This window comes from Nyctereutes procyonoides, unplaced genomic scaffold, assembly GCF_905146905.1.
Source record: "Nyctereutes procyonoides isolate TBG_1078 unplaced genomic scaffold, NYPRO_anot_genome, whole genome shotgun sequence".
Lineage (NCBI taxonomy): Eukaryota > Metazoa > Chordata > Mammalia > Carnivora > Canidae > Nyctereutes > Nyctereutes procyonoides.
This window is the reverse complement of record NW_026575144.1, coordinates 8,542,586-8,566,021: the sequence shown is the minus strand read 5'-3', so window position 1 is coordinate 8,566,021 and position 23,436 is coordinate 8,542,586. Positions and strand designations below refer to the sequence as shown.

The window sequence follows — 23,436 nt, the reverse complement described above, 5'->3', positions numbered from 1 at the left end:
TAATTTCTGTGGTCCTTTCTGATTTATAATTTTAGGCACCCCTAAATAATGTTATTTGCTTTTGGTTTTGTTCAACTAACAGTAAGAATGGTTACAAAAACAAATATTGAGCAGTGGCACAGTGCTCTGCTGCTATATGAAACTTGAATTAAAATTCTATTTACTTTGAGATGTCAGAATTGAAATAAATGTTGGCATCTTAATGTATAAGATTAATGAGTCTTTTAAGATGTCTTACTCTTTGATTAAAAAGCAGTTATTTGTGATGCAAATAAGATATATTTCTGTTTTTGTAGCAGTATCATAACAAGCTTTTCTGATTCCATTTAGCTTCCATCTGTTTCACAGGTGTCTTTATAAAGACTGTTTTATCCACATATTTAGAAAACTGCCTTATACAACTACCTTACATGTAGTAGATTTTTTGAATTCTAGTTAATGCATTTACGCAGCACCTTCTGTATGTAAGGCATATACAAAATGAAATGAGAAATATGGAAAAGTGATATGAAACCAGTATTATCTAAGAAATTTAAAACTATTAAGGGTAAGGAAAGTACCATAAGGAAAATATAACGCACTTTGAACAGAAAGAGTCAAAAGTAGGAAAGGCCAAATTTCATTGGGAAGATGAGGAAAAATTCTATGGAGAAGATAAAATTGGATATAGGTTTGGAAGAAAGCGCAGCATTTTTTAAAGACAGGATTTATAAAGGAAGGTACAGAATTGAAGGTACCAGAAAGTACTTGTCTTGTTTAGGAATGAACAGATTGTCCTGCTTTTGGGAAGTATTTGGGGGAATAGTAGACATAAAAGTTCATACTGTGGAGGGCCTTGAAGACCCATACTGAGAAATGTGCCCTTAATGCAGAAGTTTGAGGAAGCCGTTAAAGTTTTTTGAGTTAAGGAAGTAATGTTCTTAATCATATTTTTAGGTATGCATTCTTGCCCTCATAGAATATAAGAATGTTTACCATTTGTGATTACAAATCTGATGAATGTCATGAAAAGGGGAGTATAGAGTACTCTGGGAAGATACCTGGACCCTTTGAAGGGTTCAAGGAAAATCTTAAGAAAATGTTTAAGATGAGACATAAAGGTAAAAGTAGATAAAGCCAGTGAGTGTGGGGGGTGGGGTTGGGGAGGAGGTGCTTAGTAGTCTTCTAATGAAAAGGAAACTAGGGACAAGATAGCATTTTGGGGACTTTAAGTTATGACTGGTACAGAGAGTATTAGAAGAAAATGATTGCAGATACAAGGCAAGAGAGAAGGAGTCAGATTCTAGAATGCCTATAAGCCATTGTAAGGATTTAAAAATTTTCTGTTAAGGCTAATAAGAAATATTGAAAGCATTTGATATGGTACTTTGAGAAGATGATTTTGAATACAATGTCTTCGTAGAGAAATAGAGGACAAGTCAGTGAAGACATTGCATTTGTTCAAGTGAGATCCAAAGAGGGTCTGACTAGGATGGTAGCAGAGGACCGTTGGAAAGAGGGTTATGTGAGAAAAATTCTAAGGTGTTTCGACCACCTGGCGTTTTTGAGTTGGTCTGACCCACACATGTCTACCTCTGCTTGGCCTTTCAAATCAGATCTCTGAGGCTCAATAGTCAAGGCAGTCTCTTCAGAATCCTTCTACCCAATCTGTTCTCAGATACTTCAATAGTGTCTTCCTAGTTTGAACATTTGGCTTCTGGAAATGTCTATTTTTGCTTCTCTCAGACTTTTTTGCCCTTTGGGCCTCAGTTTTTCTATATCCTGGAACTGTTCTAGTTGGAGAAATTTGGACATTCTGAACAACTTGGTACTGATTAATGTGAGGAGGTAGAAGGGTAGGGTGGGACATGAAGGGAAGAAGGAGTCACATGGTGATTCTAAGGTTTAGAGTTTGGATTACTGGAAAAAAGTATATTTTTATCATAATACTTCATAAAATAGATGAAACACAATTTTTACTGGGATACTTTGGGTTTGTCTAAGATACATTCTTACTTATATACTTCCTATGATGGAAATATATATAAAGGAGGTGACCAGAAGTCTTCTCTTTAAGAGGAAGCTATGTTTTAAACTAGAGGCAAGATAGTATTTTGGGAAATAGAAAGTCATTACAGCTGCTTAAAACACTGGGGAAAAGTGGTTGCAGATCTGAGACATTGGGTAAATAATGTCCCTAATCTTGACCTCAAATGTTTATTCTAAGTTGTATTCTTTATAGCTCTGATTCAAAAATACTATTTTGATGCAGCAAAGTCAGTGGCATCATGGCTTTCTTCATCTTCTTTTGTGTAGAATTTAGCTGCATCATCATCATTATTATTATTATTATTATTATTAATTTATTTTTTAATAGCCTTTACCAGATATGTCTAATCCAAAGAGGTGGTGAAGCAACTAGGACCAGTTTGTTGAAATGAATTTGGTTCCTATAACTTGATTAATTGGATATTATCAGCATTTTGAAGCCTTCCAGGAAGAATCTACATAGTTAAAAATAAAGCTGTTCTTTAATTCAAGGGCTTAAAGAGGTTCTGTATTTGGAGACCTTTCTGACGATTGTTTGATATCTCTCTATTGGAATAGCTCTAGTCAGCTGGATAAGGAGATCAGAGTCTAAACTGTAAGCCCATAAAATGTTTACAGATAAACCAAATATAGCTCATATATCCCTTCAGAGACAACATCAAAAATGCAATCCAGTAAGAATCACTGTCTTGTTTTAGGAGTTTTGAGGTAAAGATGATTGTGTCACATAAATTAATTGTCTGTTGAGCCAGGATTTTTGAAATAATGCTTTCATATGCTTTGGATTCAGTAATTTAGATTTTTGACTGTAAATCAGTACCTATGCACAGGCAGTTTAATGTCCTTCACACATCAAGTGGAGTATATATTATATCTGTTATAGAGATTTAGACCGTCTGAATGTTGAAGCTAGAGAACAGCAAAGCATTTTTCAGCCTGGTCAGCATAATTTTTTAGAGAGTATTTACTGCATAGTGTCATATTAGGTGTGGTGGTAAATAAGGCAGCTCTGACTTGTTAGTTTTCATTCTCTACTGTTGAGATTGGACTTTACCCTTCTGGGAGTTGAGAGATTAATGCAGACCTCTCTTCTCTTACATTCCCTTCTTTGTTTCCTTTTATTTGCTTACTTTCTTTGAATTAGGCTACCTCATCTACTTTTAGATTTTAAGTTCCCTAGAGGCAGGGTCTGTGTCTAGGTTGGTTTTAGGGAGAACACTCAGCATATTGTGGGGGAGTTATAAACATACCATCTGTGCCAATTTAAAATTCAGTTTTAGATCTCTTAGTACTTTCCTTTGTGTCTATTTGGTTATAGAAATCTGAACTAGAATAGAGGTGCTTAGCCATGTAAAGCTATATAAATCCATTAAGTATACATTTTTGTGGACTTACAATGCTTCTATAGGATAATATCTTGTAACCTACCTTTCATTACTATATCTTATACTTGTATTTATTTTTTGTAAAGATTTTATTCATTTACTCATGAGAGACACAGAGAGACAGACAGAGAGAGACAGAGACACAGGCAGAGAGAGAAGTAGGCTCCATGCAAGGAGCCCGACGCGGGACTCGATCCTGGGACTCTAGGATCACAACCTGAGCCAAAGGCAGGCGCCAAATCACTGAGCCACCCAGAGATCCCCTATGTCTTATACTTTTATTTTGAAATTTAAATACCCTAGTTCTTTTTTTATATGAGTATTAACCACATTAGAATAGAAAATTGTTTTGTCTGGGGCATACTTTAATCAGTTTGATGATACTTATTGCCTGATCTGTGTTTAGGTGTAAGGTTGGTTTGTTTTAATCTTACTTTGTCTCAAAGGAGAAGGACATTGGATCAACTATGTATTTCAATTTTCGATTTTAAAAGTGACTGAAAATGAAATATACATTATGCACACACACAGTGTGTCTACTATAATGAGTTCTTTTCATATATGGATTTATAACTAGCCTTACTGTTTGATAGGCATCTGGTATCTTACAGGATTTCTACATTTTTCTGTTAAGTATGTTCCTGGCAGTAAACTTGCTGGGTCATTGAGTATTCATTCTAGTGTTCACCTTTGGTAGTGAATGTCAAACTTTCCCTCATCCACCAGCAGCATGAGAGTTCCAATTGCATCACATTTTTGCCAACACTTACACTTTTTTCTGGCTTTTTCATTTTAACCATTCTTTTGGGTTTTTAGTGGCATAGCATTTTGGTTTTAATTACATTTCCTTGATGCCTAATGAAACTGAGCTCCTTTTCATTTGTATATTGGCCATTTGTATAGTCTTTCTCTCTTTTTCTTTCTTTTTTTTTACGGTAGCATCTTTTATAAAATGTCTATTCAAGTCTGCCTTTTAAAAATTGATCTATAGATAAAGTTTTTACATATTTGGTATGGGTCTAAATGTATTGCAAATATTTTCTCCTATTTGATGGCTTGCTTGCCTTTTAACACTTCTCGTGTGTCTTTCAATGAACAAGTGTTCTTGATCTTAGTCAAGTGCAAATTTTTCATTTTTTCTCGTATGGGTAGTGCTCCTCCAAGGTCATGAAGTCATTTTGTGTTTTCTTTTAAAAAACGTTATTGGGACACCTGGCTGGCTCAGTCAGTGGAACATGGGACTCGGTCTCAGGGTTTGAGTTTGAGCCCATGTTGGGTGTATTTTTATTTAAAAATAAAAATAAAACCTTAAAAAAACACATAGAAGTGTTATTTTATCCTTCATATTTAAGCCTATGATCTATTTAGAATTGATTTTTGGATAAGATTTGAGGTGGGGGAGGTCCAGGTTTATTTATGTTTTTTACCATATGGATACCCAAATGACCATCGAAAAAAAAATTTTCTTTTCCTCCACTAGAATGCCACTGACTTCACTTTTAATTTTTGAATGCTAAGTTTGCCATTGTTTTCATTCCATTTGCAATGCATTGACAAAATAAGTGCTCACTGTCCGCCTCAGATGTCAAACACCATCACTTTTGCTTCCTCATCAGAAGTGCTATTTGTTTATCAAAAACAGTGATAATCCTATTGTCCATTTCTTTAATGTGCAACTAACTGTCCACAGTGAAGCTTTGTAGAGCCTAGGGAAGCACCACACCATTGAAGTATGTGAAAGACATCCTCTGGATATGGCTTATGCCCTGTGTGGCAAAATGCAGCAGCCCTGACTGCTACTTGTAATAACTAGCAAATACAAAAGAAAAAAGAAACAACAAATAAATTAACTTTTCTGTGCTCTAGAAATCCACTTTTTTGCAAATAAGGGTTACTTATATTTAAGTACAGTAAGTGCCACAGGTTTAAAGGGTTGGGGTAGGAAGTATCTCTGAGGCAAAATATGTGGCTTTTTAGAATTTACTAGATCTTATAACCTTTTTTTTAATGTTTCATATTGTGTGTGTGTGTGTGTTTTTAAAGATTTATTTATGAGAGACATAGAAAGGCAGAGACATAGGCAAAGGGAGAAGCAGGTTCTTGTGGGGAGCCTGATGGTGGGACTCAATCTCAGGACCCTAGGATCATGACCCAAGTCAAAGGCAGACACTCAACTACTGAGCCACCCAGGTGCCCCAATATTTGTGTTTATTTTTTATTTGGAAGGTAATTTGGGTCAGATATTTCATGCCAGTCCTTACTAGATCATACTTCTGTCCTAGGAAAAACTCTCTAGAACTCCTTAGAGTGTTCTAAATTTGAATAAATACATTCAGAAGGTGACCCTTGAAGTGTATAGCTATTCTTACAGGTATTTTCTTGGAGATACAATTACTTCTAAGTTTCTAAGAATCCAGAAGACTTCTTTCCTATACATTTTAAACTATATCTTATGAAATTATTTTTTTTCTGCAAATCAGTTCTCGAATTTCATGTGTCAGTGTAATCATCAACAAATATGTTGGACCAGTGACTTAGGAGGATTATTAGTGTCATAATTTGATACCACTATGTCTTTAAAACATTGGGAGGGTAGAGTTGGGATGAGAGTATAAAAACAGAGTCATGATCCCTATTAGAAAAGATATGGAAATGCTTAATAAACTTCTATAATTAGTCAACTGGTTAAATCGGTCATGGGACAAAAAAACCCCCAAAAACAAAAAAATTGTCTATGCCATGAACTGCAGCCCTGTTTCTGGGCAGCTCTGTTACCACGGATTGCCAGTCTTTGGAAGATAACTTTACTTTAAAACTGATCAACTCAGCACAAACTCCTAACTCCTCCTAGAAAAGCAACTAAAAGCTATATATCCTGACAGTAGGTCAGCAGCATCCTAAATAAACAGTAAGGGTGGAATATTTAGAGTTTTGAGGTCTTCTAAACCAGAAAAACCAAAACCAAAATTTGTAACTAGAATTTTCTATGGCTTTGGCTACTTTGCTAGAATGTCATACATTTTGTAAATTGAAAATAATTGTGGCAGTAGCATGAGTTTTTAACATTTTAATGATTAATATTCTTTTGAGATTCATTTTTAGGTTTAATTATATATTACTTAAAGGGCCATCCCAGTGTTTCTAAGTGAACTGCACTATTCTCCCTTAACACCTGTTATTATGATATTTTTTATTAAATGCAGTCTGCATATCAACATAAGGGAGTGATTCTGATCCTCTTGTCAAATCTAATTATTTGTATTTCTAAGAACATTGAAATTTGAAATGTCTATTCCCTGCTGATCATGTTATTCCTTAAATTTTATTGATTAACTCAAATATCACACACTTATATAAAAGGCATTGTGCTAATAAGTATTGTGGAGGAATCCATGAATAATATCCATTAAAGTCCTGGTTTTAAAAAAAGCTTTCTGGTAGAAGAGGAAAGGGAGGGAATAAATTTGGTATATATTAAGCATCTTATTATACATACCAGGTATTGAGGTAGGTACTTTTGTGTTGTTGGGTATTATTTTTTTAAAGATTTATTTATTTTTTTAAAGAGAGTGAACAAGTCAGTGAGGGGAGGGGTAGAGGGAGAGGACCTCAGGCAGATTGTGTAGTGAGCATAGATCTTATGGTAGGGCTCGATCTCAGATCCTAAGATCATGACCTGAGTCCAATGCTTAACTGACTGAGCCCTTCAGGTGCCCCGGTACTTTTGTGTTTTCACTCATTTGTCAATACAGTTCTTCAGGGTTATCAGTGATGTCCAGAAGAGGTACTTCTAGACTCAAAGAGGTTAAGTTGCCCATAGTCACACAGCTAGGAAGGGTTAGTGCAAGGCCAGATTTTACCCAAGTCTGACCCCAAAACTTATGTTTTTAAAGTGGCTGTTGAGAAGATGACCACTGTTAAGGAGAATGGGTATAATTTGGGAATAGGGAACTAGTTTTTGGAGAAAAAAATTACAAAGGCCAGAAAACTTAGCCATGTAATATCAAAGTAATCAGGTGAAACCTGACTATATGTCTTTCAAACTTTTTGGTCTTAGGACCTCCTCGTATTAAGTGTTGAGGGGATTGCCTAGGTGGCTCAGTTGGTTAGGTATCCAACTCTTTGATTTTGGCTCAGGTTGTCGTCTTGGATTCATACTTGGAGTTCTCTCTCTCGCCCTTTGCCCCTCCCCTTGCTTGTGTGCTCTCTCTCAAAAAAAAAAGTATTTAGGACTTCAGAGAGCTTTTTGTTTGTATGGATTATATGTATTAATATTTACCATATGAGAGACTAAAACAAATTTAGAAATAGTAATTTAGAAATAACAAAATTATTATGTTAACATAAATAATATTTTTATTAAAAGTAACTTTTCCAGGGGCTCCTGGGGCTCAGTTGTTAAGTTTCTGCCTTCAGCTCAGGTCATGATCCTGGCATGGTGGGATCAAGCCCCACTTCAGGCTCCCTGCTTCAGGCAGGGAGACTATTTCTCCCTTTCGCTCCATCCTCCCATGCTCTCTCTTTCTCTTTCAAATAAATAAATAAAATCTTTAAAAAAAGAATAACTTTTCTGAAACAACCAAGAAGTGGCATTGTTTTACATATGTTCAGATCTCATTATGTCAGGCTTATAGAAAATAGTTGAATTTTCACATCTGCTGAGGAATTCAGTCTGTTAAAATATCACATGTCGTATAACTAGAAAACTCTACTGTATACTCATTGAGAGTGAAAAAGGTAAATAACATCTTAGTTTTATTGTGAAATTAACATTGACCTAATAGGCCTCTTGAAAGCGTTTAGGAAAACTAAAGGGAGTTCTTTGGAATATTATTGGGCAAGTTTGTGAATGGGAACCCAATTGAGCATGTAAACTGGTAACTAGGTAATGGAAAGCCTTCACTGGTTGAGTGTGATTTTAATAAGCAGTGGGGAGCCACTGAAATTCTCCAAAGGAAGATTGAAATAGAGCTGTGCTTTTTAGAAGATTATTCTGCAAATAATGCATAGAGTTTGTGGAAGCAATTATATTTGTACTATACCTGGTTTTTGAAGAAATTGTAGTAAGCAGTAGAACAGGTATTGAGAGTATATTGTATTCTCATCTGACTATATATAGATGATGGATAAGAGAAAGACAAGAGTCAAAACAATGCTGAAGTTTTGAACCTGGTGACTTTGTGACAAATATTCCATTAATAGATGTTGGAGACACAGGAAAAGAAGCAATCCTGAGAAAGAAAGTGAATTAAGTTTGGGAATATATAAAAAAAGTTTTACATTATTATTTGTGTTGAAATAAATTTAGTCTTACAGAAAAGTTACCAAAAATAATAAAGTTCACATGTATCTTTCACCTAATTTTTCCTAATATTTACAACTTACATTACCAAAATGAAGAAAGTAACATAAAGTACAATACTATAAACTAAACTACAGACCTAATTCAGATTTTACCAGTTTTTCAACTGTCCTTTTCTTGTTTGAGGATCCAGTCTGGGATCTTACATTGAATTTAATTGGTATGTCTTAGTATATATATTCTTTAATCTGTGACATTTCCTCAATCTTTCCTTGTCTTATAAAAATTATTTAGTGACAAGAGAAGATACTTATTATAGGTATAATGAAAAATACCAGTGTTAGTTCAGTTTTTAAAAATGTCTAAGAACCTGAGTAAAAAAAAATCACTATTTTTTCTTTAAAAAGTTATAAGTATTATTAAAAAGTTGAAATAATATAGAAGACATGAATGAAAAGTGACAACTCATTCCCAGAAATAGCTATAGCTAATAGTTTGGTGTGTATCCTTTTATTTATTTTGTATGCATGTATAGTATGTGTATATGTTATGGGACCTAATGGGCATACCCTTCTGTAACTTGAATTTTTAACTCAAAAACTTTTATAGGCACACAACATCTTTTAATGTAGCATATACAGATCTAGTTCATTCTTTTCAATGGCTGCACAGTGTTTCATCATGTGGCTGTATCATGAAACCATTCTCTTATTAATGGAGCTTTAAGTTATCCTTGGTTTTTCATAGTTAAGTAAACTGCCTCACTGAGAATCCTGATACATGTATTTTTGGGTATTTGGACAGTTATTACTATGAGGTGAAATTACTGGGTCAGAGACCATATGTGTTTTTCACATTCACAGTTATTACCAAATTGCCAAAAGGATGTGTCTTAACACTCCCTCCAACAGTGAATGACATGTTCATTTTCCTCCAAAGCTGTGGATGAAGTATTCTAATGTTAAACAATGGTTTGGTTTTGGTAACCACAATTCCTGTGGGTGTTTGACTATTTATGCGTTACTCTGGTTTTTTTTTTCTTTACAAAGCACTACTTTGTTTTACTTTTGTAACACAAACACACATACACATATACCTCTTAATTAAAAATAAATGGTTTTAAATGCTTTGTCTTTGAGACTTTTTACTTTTAAATAGCACGAGGTAAAAGCAAGGCCATGAAGAGGCCTAGATGAGGGGCTAATGAAACAGTTCTTGGGAGGCTACCTATGGAGTGCATCCTAGATTTCAAAGTAGTTGGTGGAGTAGGAGGAAGTGAAAGCCAGGGTCAGAGTAAACGGAACTTAATCTTTGGCTCTTAGGTAAGGACCTGACTGATTTGAGCAGTTGGTATAATTCAGTGTTAATTCTTACATAGATAGTGGAGAGAGGAGCAAAGGAAGAGATGACTATTCCTAGAATTTCCGCTTGAAATAACATAGGACTCACTAAAATTATTTTTAATACTCCATATGTGGCTATGGTGATAGAAATAGGCAAATAAGAATGCTATTTAAAGCAGAAAAACCATGAATCAAATTCTAAGACTGTTTCTGAGAATCTTGGAGTAAACTAAATTGGAATTTAACCAGTATAAGTAGTTCTTGGTTTTTTGTGTCTTAACCTAAAAGTATACTGGCTGCCAAATAGGCTAAGAGCAAAAGGGTGGGGGTTTTTTGGTTAATTGTAGTTTTGTTTGCTATATATTTTCACCCTCTTAGCACATCTCAGAATTCCTCATTTTTCTTTTTTCAATTTTAAGATCTATTTTTGTGGATGAAGGAGGGTATATATTGAGCCTTTTGTTTTCAGTTGGTCATTCTGTCTGCACCGATGTACCATAGGTTTAGTTACATATTTCCAAATATAACAGGGCATATTTCTAGATACATGGTTTGAGAAAGGGATAGAACATTAGAGATTTAGACCCCTAAAAAGTCTAGGATGTGTAAATCTTCACCTAAGCATTAATGTCACTATTCATGAGTAATGATCAGTCTCACTATTAAGAATGTTTGATGTACTGTTCAGCTTCCTCTTTCCTATAATAAGTGAGCTTTAAATAAACAACTTAAGAACCTGACCTTTGCAGTTCAGTTGTGAGATTTTTCTCTTGTCCTGAGTTCAAACTGCTCCTAGCAGAGGAGGAAGTATCAGGGCACAAAGGGGTCCCTGGGTGGCTCAGTCAGTTACTGAGTATCAGGGCACAAAGTATCAGGGCACAAAGGGGTCCCTTTGGCTCAGGTCATGATCCCAGGGTCCTGGGATGGAGCCCCCTGTGAGGCTCCCTGCTTAGCAAGGTGCCTGCTTCTCCCTCCCTCTGCCTGCCCTTCCCCCTGCTTGTGCTCTCATTCTGTCAAATAAAGAAATAAAATCTTTAAAAATGAAAAAAAGAATCAGGGCACAAAAATAAAACAACAAGATAACCTTGACGTTTCTGTATTATTTTAAAGGGATTTGAAGAACAGTCTAACATTTGAAATTTGAACATAATATTACAAATAAAGTATAATTTTGGGCTTTTTGTTAGTATATAAAATATGTGTGTATTTATAGGTAGGACTTATTCACATATATAGTATCTCTGTAAAAATATATCCATGCAAATAACTTCATTTTTTTAACTACAGAAACTCATTTTCAAAATAACTAGTTTTCTGCATAAAGTAAGGGCAAAGTAGTCCCATTTACCCATTTACACTAATGTTTAGAAAACTCAACATGATTAATATTTTCAGAAGCAATCTCCTAAAAGCCCAGATTAGAAAACTATTAAATAAAGCACAGTCATCTAAAATGGGTCTGTGACTTGGGAACACTCCTCCCCCAGGTATTTAAACTGGTTAAATAGTTGCATTCTGCTACTGGAGAATTGGCTGGTTGTTATCCATTCCATATTAACATTTACTTGAATACTTACTACATGTCAGAGATTGCGGTTTTTCACATGTATCATTTCTCTTGGCTGTTATAGAAACTATGGATAAAAGTAGTAATGCCACTTTACGTTACAGAAAACTAAGGTTTGGAGAGGGGAAAATAATGTTTTGCCCAAGATCATGTGGCAAGTGAGTATGGCACCTGAATTTGAAGTTCAGAGCCTTGCTTTTTAATCTAACCATTATCACTAAGTTGAGGATTGAAATCTCCCTCTTATTGTTTAACTGCACCTGGACCAAAGAAACTGCTAACTTTGCTAGTTAATTCTCATCAGGAAGAAGGGTACAGCACCAGTTGTGAAGATAACAGCAACAAAAACAGAAATGAACAGACCAAGATATACTGGAGAAGATTTGAAAGAACTAGACCAGAGTCTGCACTTGGCTCAGTTTTTAAGCTTAGGAATTTCTTAGGAAAGCCTTTCCTTATTTCTTTTAGAACACTGTTAGCCATCCTTTTCCTTATTTCTCTTAGAACATTGAACTCGTTGTAATACCATATTGTAAGGGTTCTAAGGTGCTTATATTTTTTATTTAAACATTTCTAAAATCTAGATAGCATCTTATAATTGATATAGTCTTATAATTAATTGATAGCTTTTCTCCTTAATTACTGATACAAAAAATAAGGATGTCATTTATGGTTGTTAGCATCTTAGATTGGATGAAATAGAGTTTACATGTGTTCCCATGAAAAGTTTTATCATTCCAACAGGTTTAAATGCCTGGTATACATAATGATTTTCCAATTTCAGTCTAGTCCTCTTTTAAGCCCCAGACCTACATGCTGAACTAAATTCTCCTTTGACACCGCAGGGATCACCAATTCAAAATGTCTCCTTTCCAAACAAACTTGTCTTTTTAGTATTCTCCCATTTCTAAATGGAATCCACATTTGTACATTTGTAAGCTAAAAAGGTTATGAGTCTGACTACCAAGGTGTGAATCCTGCTTCCACCCTATACTAGTTTTGTGAGCATACAGTGAAGTGTGATGCCTTGTCTTCATCTGTAAAATGGGGAGCATGATAACACCTGTCTCTGAGGATGGTTAGGACAATAAAACAAGGAGTAAATGTTAGCTGCCACTAATCTTCATGATACATGGCTGTGACCTCTCTCCTTACCTGTGTACATGTAATTCATCATCAAATCCTGTGAGAAGTTGGCCCTTCAAAATATTTCTGTCCACCTTTATTTCATGCTGCTTCTCTACATCAAGCCCTCATTTTTCTCTCCTTTAGTAACTAATAGCTTCTCCTCTTTCTCATCTCTTATCCATTCAATACAAAGGCCAGACAGCTATCTTTTAAATCAGATCATACTGCTTCCTAAAACCTCCATTCTTTAGTATGATGTGTATTGTTCTCAGTTCTCTGCCTGGCCTCTGCCTACTTTTTTAGTCTCATCTTATTTTTTAGTCTACTTAACAGTGTCACTCATATCTCCCAAAATGAACTCCCACTCCTTTACTTTTTGATTTAGATGCCACTGCCTCAAATGATCTTCCAAACTAAAGTAGGTACTTCACTCCTAATGTATGATCTTTTATATTGAATTTATTATACCTTTCATATTTGGGGTGAAGATAAGGAAATTGAGTGATTTCCCCCAGGCTCGTGATGCTAGTTATGGTAGAACTAGAATGCCAACCCAGGACTGGCTCCAAACTGTGTCATTTCCCTGATCCTTCCTTTGCTTCCTTGAGAGCAGAAGAAAGCATATGAATCAATGTGCTATGCTTCCAAAGATGGCCTGACTTATCTCCTTTCTTTCTATTTAACCTTCAGGTAGGTTGTTCTTTCAATATCCACTTCTCTGTGAGTCATCACTCCGAAATTAGATTGTAAACGTTTGAAGTTCTTTTTCTATTCTTATGGTATAGTATAGCATTCTTATAGCAGTTCTTATATAGCAATTCTATAAATTACCTTGCATACAGTAGATACTTACTAAATATTTTTGTCTTAGGGGATATTAGAGAAAAACAATATTTTAATCCATTTAATATTTTAGGGTTTGGAGATCTCTCAGGAAGGAATTTAATACTTGCCATACTCTTCTACCAATCAGTAACAGAGTACATTTTCTGTTTTCATATTTTGAATAGAACTGCCTAAAATTATTTTAAATAATTTATGTCTTCATAGACTTTTATGTTTGTTTCACTGGAAAAATGATTAACCTGAAGTATTTTTGCTTTGCTTCAGGAATTAAGTGATCTACAACGGGACCCACCTGCTCATTGTTCAGCTGGACCTGTGGGAGATGACTGTAAGCTTTGCTCTCTTGCTAGGATTTTGCTATCATTAATAATATAGGTTTGAACATTTGTTAATGACTGCAAAACTCCTTTGTTTGTTTCAGTGTTCCACTGGCAAGCAACTATTATGGGACCTGTAAGTATGATTCATATATATGAAATTAATTCCCGAAGCCATACTTCATTTTTGTTGTTTCACCTTTGATCAGATGTTTGTGGCTAAGGTTGAGTTTTCTTGTACTCTGAATCACCCAGGAAGCAAAATATGATTAAAGGATTTATGATGATTTTCTAGAGCACTGGTGGCAAATACATCACTTTGATGTTTTCCTTTGGCAAATCCTTGATTATTACAAATAGTCATGGATCGATCACCCACAATATGCAACCAGGCTATACATTTGCTTGATCTGTTTTTAAACACAAAAGTCAGTCGTTCAAAATTAAGCATAGTTATTCTCATATCAACAATTTTAGTAAAAAAAGCAAAACAATTTTAGTAGGTTAGAAATAATTAACTCAGTAATGGAATACCTGCAAGTAACAAGCACCAGTTTGCAATAACTGTTTTCACTGTTCCTATGTATGAAAGAGAATTGGTGAGATAATTTCAATGCATCTGTCTTTGCCAACTCGTGAATTTGTTGTTTTTAGTTTCGTTGTATTGTACTGAACTCAAAATTACCTATTTTGTGACTGGCTTTACTTAATAACACTTACTCCCTTGTTAAGATTGTTTCTTTCTATACCTAAGAGACAGTTATGACTTGAAACAGGCTTTTCTTTCTGTGCACAAAAATCTGATTGCAAAAGAATGGGCATTGACTACTTTCTGGGTGAGAGTATACTAGTAACATGTTTCCATCAACGCCATTCTCTCCTGCCTCCCCTGAAAGAACTTTATCTAGTTACTCATAGAAGTTTAAATCATTTTGCCTTGTGTTTCATTTTAAAAGACAATAAGTACTGAATTTTCAAAATAGGAGTCCTGGGCAGATGTCTGAAATTATAAACTGTTACATTGTTAGTTTTTTAAAGGGTAAATGCAACATATTTATTTAAATAACAACTTTAAGAATCTAGTTATTTGTTTTTCATTGCTTACTAAGAACCTTCAAAATACTACTATTTAAAGGCCCACCCTTGCCATTTGAATTATAGCCCTTCACAGATATTTCTTAGGTGAATCACCTGTAGCAAATGGTTATAATTATGTTACTCATACCCCTTTATTTTAGTAATCTAAACATGCCACTCTATAATATCATTTGAATTTACTTATATTTTCTACATTCCTTATAATTTTTGATGAACTGGAATTAAACTATATATAGTAAGATAATTATCCAGTACAATCCTCTAATGTATATGCAGAAACTCGAAGAAGTATTGATAGTCTTGCTAGTATTACCAAAATGGTAATATAACATGATAAATTTAATTAAGTATAAAGGAAGGGCACCTGGGTGGCTCCAAGTTGGTTAAGCACCTGACTTTGGCTTAGCTCATGATCTTAGGGTCCTGGGACTGAGCCCTGCATCTGGTTCCCTGCTCAGTGGGGAGTAGTCTGCTTGTCCCTCTGCCCCTCCACCTCCTTGTGCATGCGTGCGCTCTCTTACTTTCTCTCAAATATATAAAATCTTTAATATATATATAAAGGAATATATGTGGGTATGTATATATGTGTGTGTGTGTATAAAGGAATTAAAATAGAATTTTAGGTATTTTGCTGCCTTTTTTCTTTATCATTTTTTTCTTGCTTGTAGCATTAAATGTATTTTCTAACTGCCATAAAGAAACATGGCCATATTTAAATTCCTCTTGTAAAGTTGACTCCTAATTTGGTTAAATGAATATTGAATTTATCTAGGTTTATTTTTAGCTTTTTTTGCGTTTTCCACATTATAAACCGTTACTAAGTGAAGATTGGAGATCTGAATTGTGTGTCACGGAGCCTTTCCTTTTTGTAACTTGGTCTTTTTAGTTCATCTCTATTCTTGCCCCTTAATGGACACTCAGGGGTGCCTGGGTGGCTCAGTTAAGTGCCCAACTCTTGATTCCAGCTCAGGTCATGATCTCAGGGTCATGGGATCAAGCCCCGCGTCAGGCTCCCTGCTCAGTGGGGAGTCTGCTCAAGATCTCTCCCTCTCTGCCCCTCTCCCAGCTTACATTCTCTCTAAAATCAATAAGTAAATCTTTTTTTTTAAAAGACCATCAGATCTTGTTTTGTAAATAAGAATACTAGCCCCACCCCTTTTTCCCATACCAATTACTGCTGCAGAAAATTATTTTCTCAAAGCAATCTTAGTGTATACCAGTCTATTAAACTCTAGACCCATAAAAAGATCTGTTTAAGTCACACTACTGTGTGGGTCCTATTTTTGTGTTTAACTTTGATGTTGTCATGATTGTTGAAGAGTCTTCCTTCATATCTGCTAAGGGAAACCTATTTTCAAGGTAAATGATTTGAACTTGGGACAGAATGATGGCATTTTTTTTTTCAAATCTATTTAGGGGGATATCATATCTCAGGTTACTGAAAAATACAATAATTACTGATGCAAATATTTGTAATTTCAGCCTGATAGCGCCTATCAAGGTGGAGTCTTCTTTCTCACTGTACATTTTCCAACAGACTATCCTTTTAAGCCACCAAAGGTACTTTAATTTTTATGATTGATGTGCCTCCTTTGCCAGGGATCTTACTCGTTACTCCAAGATATGTACATGATGTCAAACACATCATGTCAAACACATGGGTAGATTAGCATGTTGAAACTATTTTGTAAAATAACTGAATTTAAAATATGCTTTCTTACTCAAATATTGGACTATATCTATAAAATAAAAGGCAGTATCTGTTATACTATAAATTAGCTTTCTTACCTTTTTTTCCCCCTCCTTATTAAAATATATGTAGTTTGGGAAATTTTTTATGGTCAAGAATCATACTTTTCTATTCAGGAGATTATCTTTCCAAAGTTGACCCTATTTCTCAGTTCTTAAGTTCTTAATTCAAAAATTTATTGAGCATCTCCAATGTTCTATTATAATGAGGATTAAAAAATAAATATGGTACAGTCTTTTTGTTAAGTGGGGTAGGAAAAATAAAAATGTGTTCTTATTAAATATAAACTAGATCTGAAGAGGAAATAAGTGATGGTGACATCAAAGAGGGAGAAATTTGTTAACAAATTCTGTCACTCAGAATAATTATTTCTGATTTTTAAAAACACCTGATTAATATTATATATATGAACCAAATAACAACTTCTTGTTGATTAGAATTCTTGTCAGACTCCTTAGGATAGGTAACAGCCCCTCAGCTTTCTTGTGGACCAAGGTCAGCACCCTAATTTTAGATCCAAGTGTCACTTGCATGTATCAATGATAAATTAAGAAAAGGATTACTTTGAGAGATGATGAAAGCCATGATTAATTACTTCAGGTACTACTCAGCCAGTCATATCAGCTATAAGAGTTTTATTTATTATCTTCCAAAATACTTCTCAGTTCCTGAGAGGAAAGGGAAAACTGACTTTATTTGCTTTTACACTCCCAGTAGTTAAAACTGTGTGCACGAAGTAGATGCTCAGTTTCTTGTTGAATACATTTCTCCCCTAAGGTTATATAAAATTGAGGACATTTTGCTCTAGCACAGTTTTGTTCTGTTTTGTCTATAGTTCATGGATTGTCACATTTTTTTTGTTTTGTTTTTTAGATTGCTTTCACAACAAAAATTTACCATCCAAACATAAACAGTAATGGAAGTATTTGTCTTGATATCCTGAGGTCACAATGGTCACCAGCTCTGACTGTATCAAAAGGTAATTTCATTTATCAGATTTATAACAGTTGATAACAGTGAGACAGGAAAAATACAGCAGAGGTATCTAGGGACTAAAGTTTAAAAAAAAAAACCAATCTACTGTGTTTTTTCCTGCTTTGATTTTGCTTTACTTTCATAGCTCTTCTTTTACTCTTTTGCTTTTAGCAGTTAACTTGGCATGATTAATGGGCAAATCGTAATGATAAAATGAGAGAAATTTTAAATATGTTAGAGCTAGATATTTGGATAAGCCTGTTGACATTTTACTCCTTTAGTTTGGGCTTTAAAGAGAGAGATAGGGTATAAATAAGATTTTAGGACCATCTGTCCCATTTATTAAATGGGATTTTTGATGTAATGAATAAAGTTATACTTCTTTTACATCATCTAAGAAAAAATACCAGATTAGACTGATAAATGATTTAAAATGAGAGACATGTTTCACTTTAGAATAACGCAGGACATTTAGCATGTTAGTCTAAACTTATGGTAACCAATAGCATTATTTTCATGACTGATGATCCATGTGGATTCTCAGCTTTTTTTTTTTCCGTCTTCCTACCTTGATAGAAGCGCGAACTCTTCTCACTGTAGCATTCTAGCTGGTCTCTCTTTAAATCTCAGGCCGAATTCATAGATTTTCAGGATGATTTGAAGGTTATCTAGGTAATTTTTTGGGGACAGGTGGTTTGGGGACCCTACTCTTCCGCCATCTTGCCCCTCCTTCATGGATTCTCAGCTTTCACAGATATATAGCTTTTCCTTGTTAAATTATCAAATGTGTACATAGACCTTCGGAAGCCTTTTTGTTATTAGCCAATACTATATACTGTGCCAGTTCTCTTAATTCATGTCTTTTTTCTCTAATAGAAGAGAACCGACCATTGGAAAATACTGTTTTGAGTTAGAAGCATCTGCTGAAGTAATTTAATTTGGTAGTTTTCCCTTGTTCTAGAATTTAAGAAAATTATTTCTCTTGAAGGATTAAAGGGAGGAGTGAGTCTATGCTCATTTTAAAAATCGCTTTAATAAATGCTACCTTAATGTTTAACTTAAAAGTAATTAGGTTTAGGGGTGCCTGGGTGGCTCAGTCAGGTAAGCATCTTTCTGCAGCTCAGGTCATGATCTCTGGGTCCTGGGATCCAGCCTGCATCAGACTCCCCTGTTCAGCAGGGAGTCTCCCTCTCTCTCCTCATCATTCATTCTCTCTCTCTTTCAAATAAATAAAATATTTTTTAAAAAAGGTGTTTAGGTTAATAGGAAGCAGAGTCCACAGAAATATTTTAAGTATTAGGTAAGGAGTAGCCCTTCTTGTCAGCTAGTTATTATGAGTGGCAGTTTTTCTGACCAAAATGTTTGTATAAAATGTTCATGTTGATTCTGGTGTCATTTTAAAAAGCTTTCACATAGTATAACTGCTATGCACTAGATGTAAGAAAGTTTGTGTCAAAAGGTTACTCAATATACTCTTTCCTGGAATGGTATCACAAATGTAAGTCATTTGGCATAAGTGGTTAAGTACTTATAAAAGAAATGGCACATTGCCAGATGTTGAGCACTTATCTTCTAACATTGGAAACTTTTTATAAATATTAGTTAATATTCTTGGCTCCTGGAAACTGTCCTTGAAGAATTTCAAGGAGCCTCAGTTTCCTCATATGTAAAATGAGGATTATAAGAGTATTACCACCTAAGGTCGCTATGCATCTGGCACATAGAAGGCACTCAAGAATGTCAACTATTAATACCTTTTTCTCTATCTTAAAACATTTGATTTGTGTATATGATAGTGAAATCAGGGCATGTGGCTCTTGGCAGCAAGAATGAGAAATGAGGAATTTCCCTCTTGCTAATTCATAAGGTAGCTATACTTTGCTTATTTGTACATTTTTTACTTTTTTATATTTTAAGTCTTATTTTGCTTTTTTATCATGAGTTTAGTCTAGAAACTCTGGAAATGTGAGCTAAGATAATCTACCCTATTGGTTTAATATTATATACAAGGTTTAAAATTTTAGTGGGTAGATGAAAGATAAGGAAGAAAATATTAATTTTCTTATTAGCCCTTAGCAGCCCCCTTTCACATGTGTCATTTAAGAATTAACTCTGCTTTATAAATTCACTTGTGGATTTGTAAGAGTAGGAAAAGATAAAGAAACATAGTAGAGGAAGGTGAAGATAAAATGTTCTTCCAAAGACTCCTCATACCCCCTCAGAAGTGGTGGCATGCAGTTGAAACATCAGTGAGGAACCAGAGTCCTTGTTCCTTACTTCTTCAGATACTTTAGATTGTTTTTTAAAATGTAGGTATTTGAAATAGTATTTTGATGTGGCAAGATACAACTACTTTTTCAGTTTTCATTTCTATTTAAAAATGTTAAATTGATAATTGTTCACATTATTAAATGAGTGTGATACAGATAATGTACATGGAATAAAAGATTTATTGAAAAAATCTGACAAATCTTTCTTTGTAGGCAAACTATAGCACTAAACTAAAGTAAAAAGCACATAAACATGAATCTAAAATGGTTTGGACTGTTAACTATAATTTGCTTTCCTTATTTTGAATTGATTAGAACATAGATTTTCTGAATTATAATAAAATAAAAAGTGGACAGTTTCCTCATTAAAGTTCAGAAATATCTCTAAGAAATATCTAAAATTAGGATACTGTTTTTAAAATGTTTTGATTAGCTATATATGTTACCTAAAATTATTTTTGTAGAGACCTCTTGAGATTAAATGTTTATAGTTTATAGTTACTATAAAGATGGATATTTTTTAAATAAGTAGAAATTCATCCGAGTTTAAAACATCAAAAATTATGGTAATTTTGTATTATATACCCTACATGCTAGTTTTATAATTTTTAATTTAAAATAAAAAATATTTGTTTCTAAGTAAAGTTAGTCTACAATGTAATTTAGCATGTTACTTTGTTTTGTTTTCTTTATAAGTTCATTGTCTATATTCAGTCAAATCATTTTCATATATGTAATTGTGCAAAATAGATCATTATCTAATATGTTCTCTTTTCAATCTAGTTTTATTGTCCATATGTTCTCTACTTTGTGATCCTAATCCAGATGACCCCTTAGTACCAGATATTGCACAAATCTATAAATCAGACAAAGAAAAGTAAGTGTTTACTTAAGTTTCTGCCTGGGTGTATTTCTGTGTAGTCTGCCAAAATAGAAGTATTATCAATACATTTAAGTACAATTAATTGTGTTTTTTATACTAAGTTTGTTTATCTTTCCAATGGAAGAAATCTTTCATTTTAAACTTTATTAGTCTTTTTACAAAAGATATTATTCCTTCCCAAATATTGTTTAATCCTTTACTATTTAATAGTACATCTTGTATTTGCACAATATGACTTTATTGATAGGAAAGAACTATATATAGTTCTAGGTGGTAAATTTAAAATAATTTGATAATGGGAAAGCATTGAATATTGTATTCCTTATCTTCTCCCAGGAAGAGAAGTTATCCCTAACCCCCTCCAAACTGACCTAATTTTCAAGCTGCTTCATCTTGCTGGTACTTTTGATTCATTTGCAGTTTACAGACAGTGCCCATTCAGGGTTGGCTTTTATAGATTTATGTTAGAAATTGATTTCCTCATTTTGTTGTTTATAATTTAGGCTTATTTTTATATTGGTTGTAGAGAAATCCATCAGTTAAAAATTACTTGTTTTCTGTTTTATTTATAATGTATGAACCTAAGTCATCAATATTGAGCCAATAATTGGCATATGAATGAGTATTGCAATTAAGTGTAAAAAGGTAAAATATACAGTTTTATATAAATAGGGCTTCTAAAAGATTCAGTTTGCATGTTTTTACTATATCTCTTTTGTATGCCTACAGATACAACAGACATGCAAGAGAATGGACTCAGAAATATGCAATGTAAAATCAAAAAAAATTTTTCATATATACCAGAGTACTGTAAAATCTAGGTTTTTTTCAACATTAGCAGTAAATTGAGCACTGTTTACTGTTTCATTGTACCATGAAATCCTTTGAATTTTACCCACTTTACATGTATTTCTGAAGCAAGACAAAACAAACTTCCAAAAATACCCTTAAGACTGTGATGAGAGCATTTGTCATTTTGTATGCATTAAGAAAGACATTTATTATGGTTTTTAAGATACGTGGACATCTGCATCTTCAGCTTACAAGATCTGCAATGCATCTGAAAAACAACCAAATTATTTTTTGCTGAAACTAGATGTTTTTACATGAGAAATACTGTACGTGTTGTCTAAGATGTCATCAGTTTTATAAATCTGTATTCAGATTTCATTCTTTGTTAGCTCACTTTATAATTTGTATTTTTTTACTGTATAGACTAAATATATTCTATTTACATGTATGTCAACTCATTACCTTTTCCCTGTGAACAGTATTGAAAAAACCCAACAGCTGGTAATTAAATGAATTAACTGTCTGTCTCCCTTGTCTTAGGGTATTCTGTAGATTGATTACAGATTTCTTAAACCTGAAAGGATCTTTACACTGTAATTCTCGGTATCCTGATTATGGAGAAACACTTGTTTTGATTTTGTTATACTTGACTTAACTTTATTGCAATGTGAATTAATTGCACTGCTACGTAGGAAGATGTGTAACTTTTATTTGTTGCTATTCACATTTGAATTTTTTTCTGTATAGGCAATATATTGACACCTTTTACAGATATTAATGTAGCTTTTTCCATATAAATAAAATGCTTTTTCTACTATTTGTCTTGATTACTTAAAGAAATAAATTATCTATAAGTAAGGATCAAAACTATAAAATTTTGCATGAAAATTAATTCCAAGTTGTGAGAATGAGATCTGTTGTATTTGGCATTCATTGCCATTAATTATATAAATTTATTGCTTTAGGTTTGTATCTGTTTATTATAGTATCAGTCTAGATGATACACATCAATACCTTGTTATAGAAGAGAATTTAGAATAAGTTGGTTTGTCTTAGATCACATTTTAAATGGATTATTTACTAAAGTACTCTGATGAGTGTAAGGCAGTGTCACTCACATTGAAGAAGGAATAGACCTGAAAAATAATTAGTTTAATTCATTAAAGTGCCCTCTAGATGGAACGGACATTGTATTTCTTAACATTTTAAAATCTAGAATTTTTAAAATAGTAGTGTAGTGCCATCACAGTTTGAAAGAGAACATCCATTTTTTACTATAGATGTTATAAAGAAAATTCTAAAATGATGCTTTCTTCTGTTTTTATAAATTTTCAGTTAAAAGTGATTTAAATAAATAAGTAATCTTTGCAGATTTTAAAGAAAGCTAGAAAGTTCTAATGTTTTAACTTGGAAAAAAATACATTTTTAATTATTTAGCATGGTTACCAAACTTGAGTGAGTGTCATTTTTAAGAAGAGTTGTAGTTCTTTGGATTATTGCAGTAGTTGTATAAGTGTACAAGAATCTGTGATGGATGTAGTCATTAGTAAAGCATCTAAATCACTTAAGTATTTTACCATGGATCATTATTAAAGCACAAATAACCCGTTGTTAGAAAATGTGTTTTTATAAATGAATGTAAAAGTAATCAAATGAATTGTGAAATTGATGTTTAAGAAAATACAGGTTTAAAAAGTAACTATATTAAGTAATGTCTTGAAACAAACATATCATGAAAAACACTGCTTTACT

The 23,436-nt window shown here is 33.6% G+C and overlaps 1 protein-coding gene across 2 annotated transcripts in view; it reads left to right on the top strand.

Moving 5' to 3' along the window:
• Positions 1–22,501, top strand: part of UBE2D1 (ubiquitin conjugating enzyme E2 D1) — a 29,973-nt gene extending 7,472 nt beyond the window's left edge. For both annotated transcript variants that reach the window (XM_055308854.1, XM_055308853.1), the window contains exons 2-7: positions 13,864–13,927; positions 14,021–14,052; positions 16,497–16,574; positions 17,638–17,743; positions 20,793–20,886; positions 21,622–22,501. In XM_055308854.1, coding sequence (XP_055164829.1) covers positions 13,864–13,927; positions 14,021–14,052; positions 16,497–16,574; positions 17,638–17,743; positions 20,793–20,886; positions 21,622–21,667 — 420 coding nt within the window. In that variant the 3' untranslated portion in view covers positions 21,668–22,501. The remainder of the gene's footprint in view (positions 1–13,863; positions 13,928–14,020; positions 14,053–16,496; positions 16,575–17,637; positions 17,744–20,792; positions 20,887–21,621) is intronic.
• The last annotated feature ends 935 nt before the right edge of the window (positions 22,502–23,436 follow it).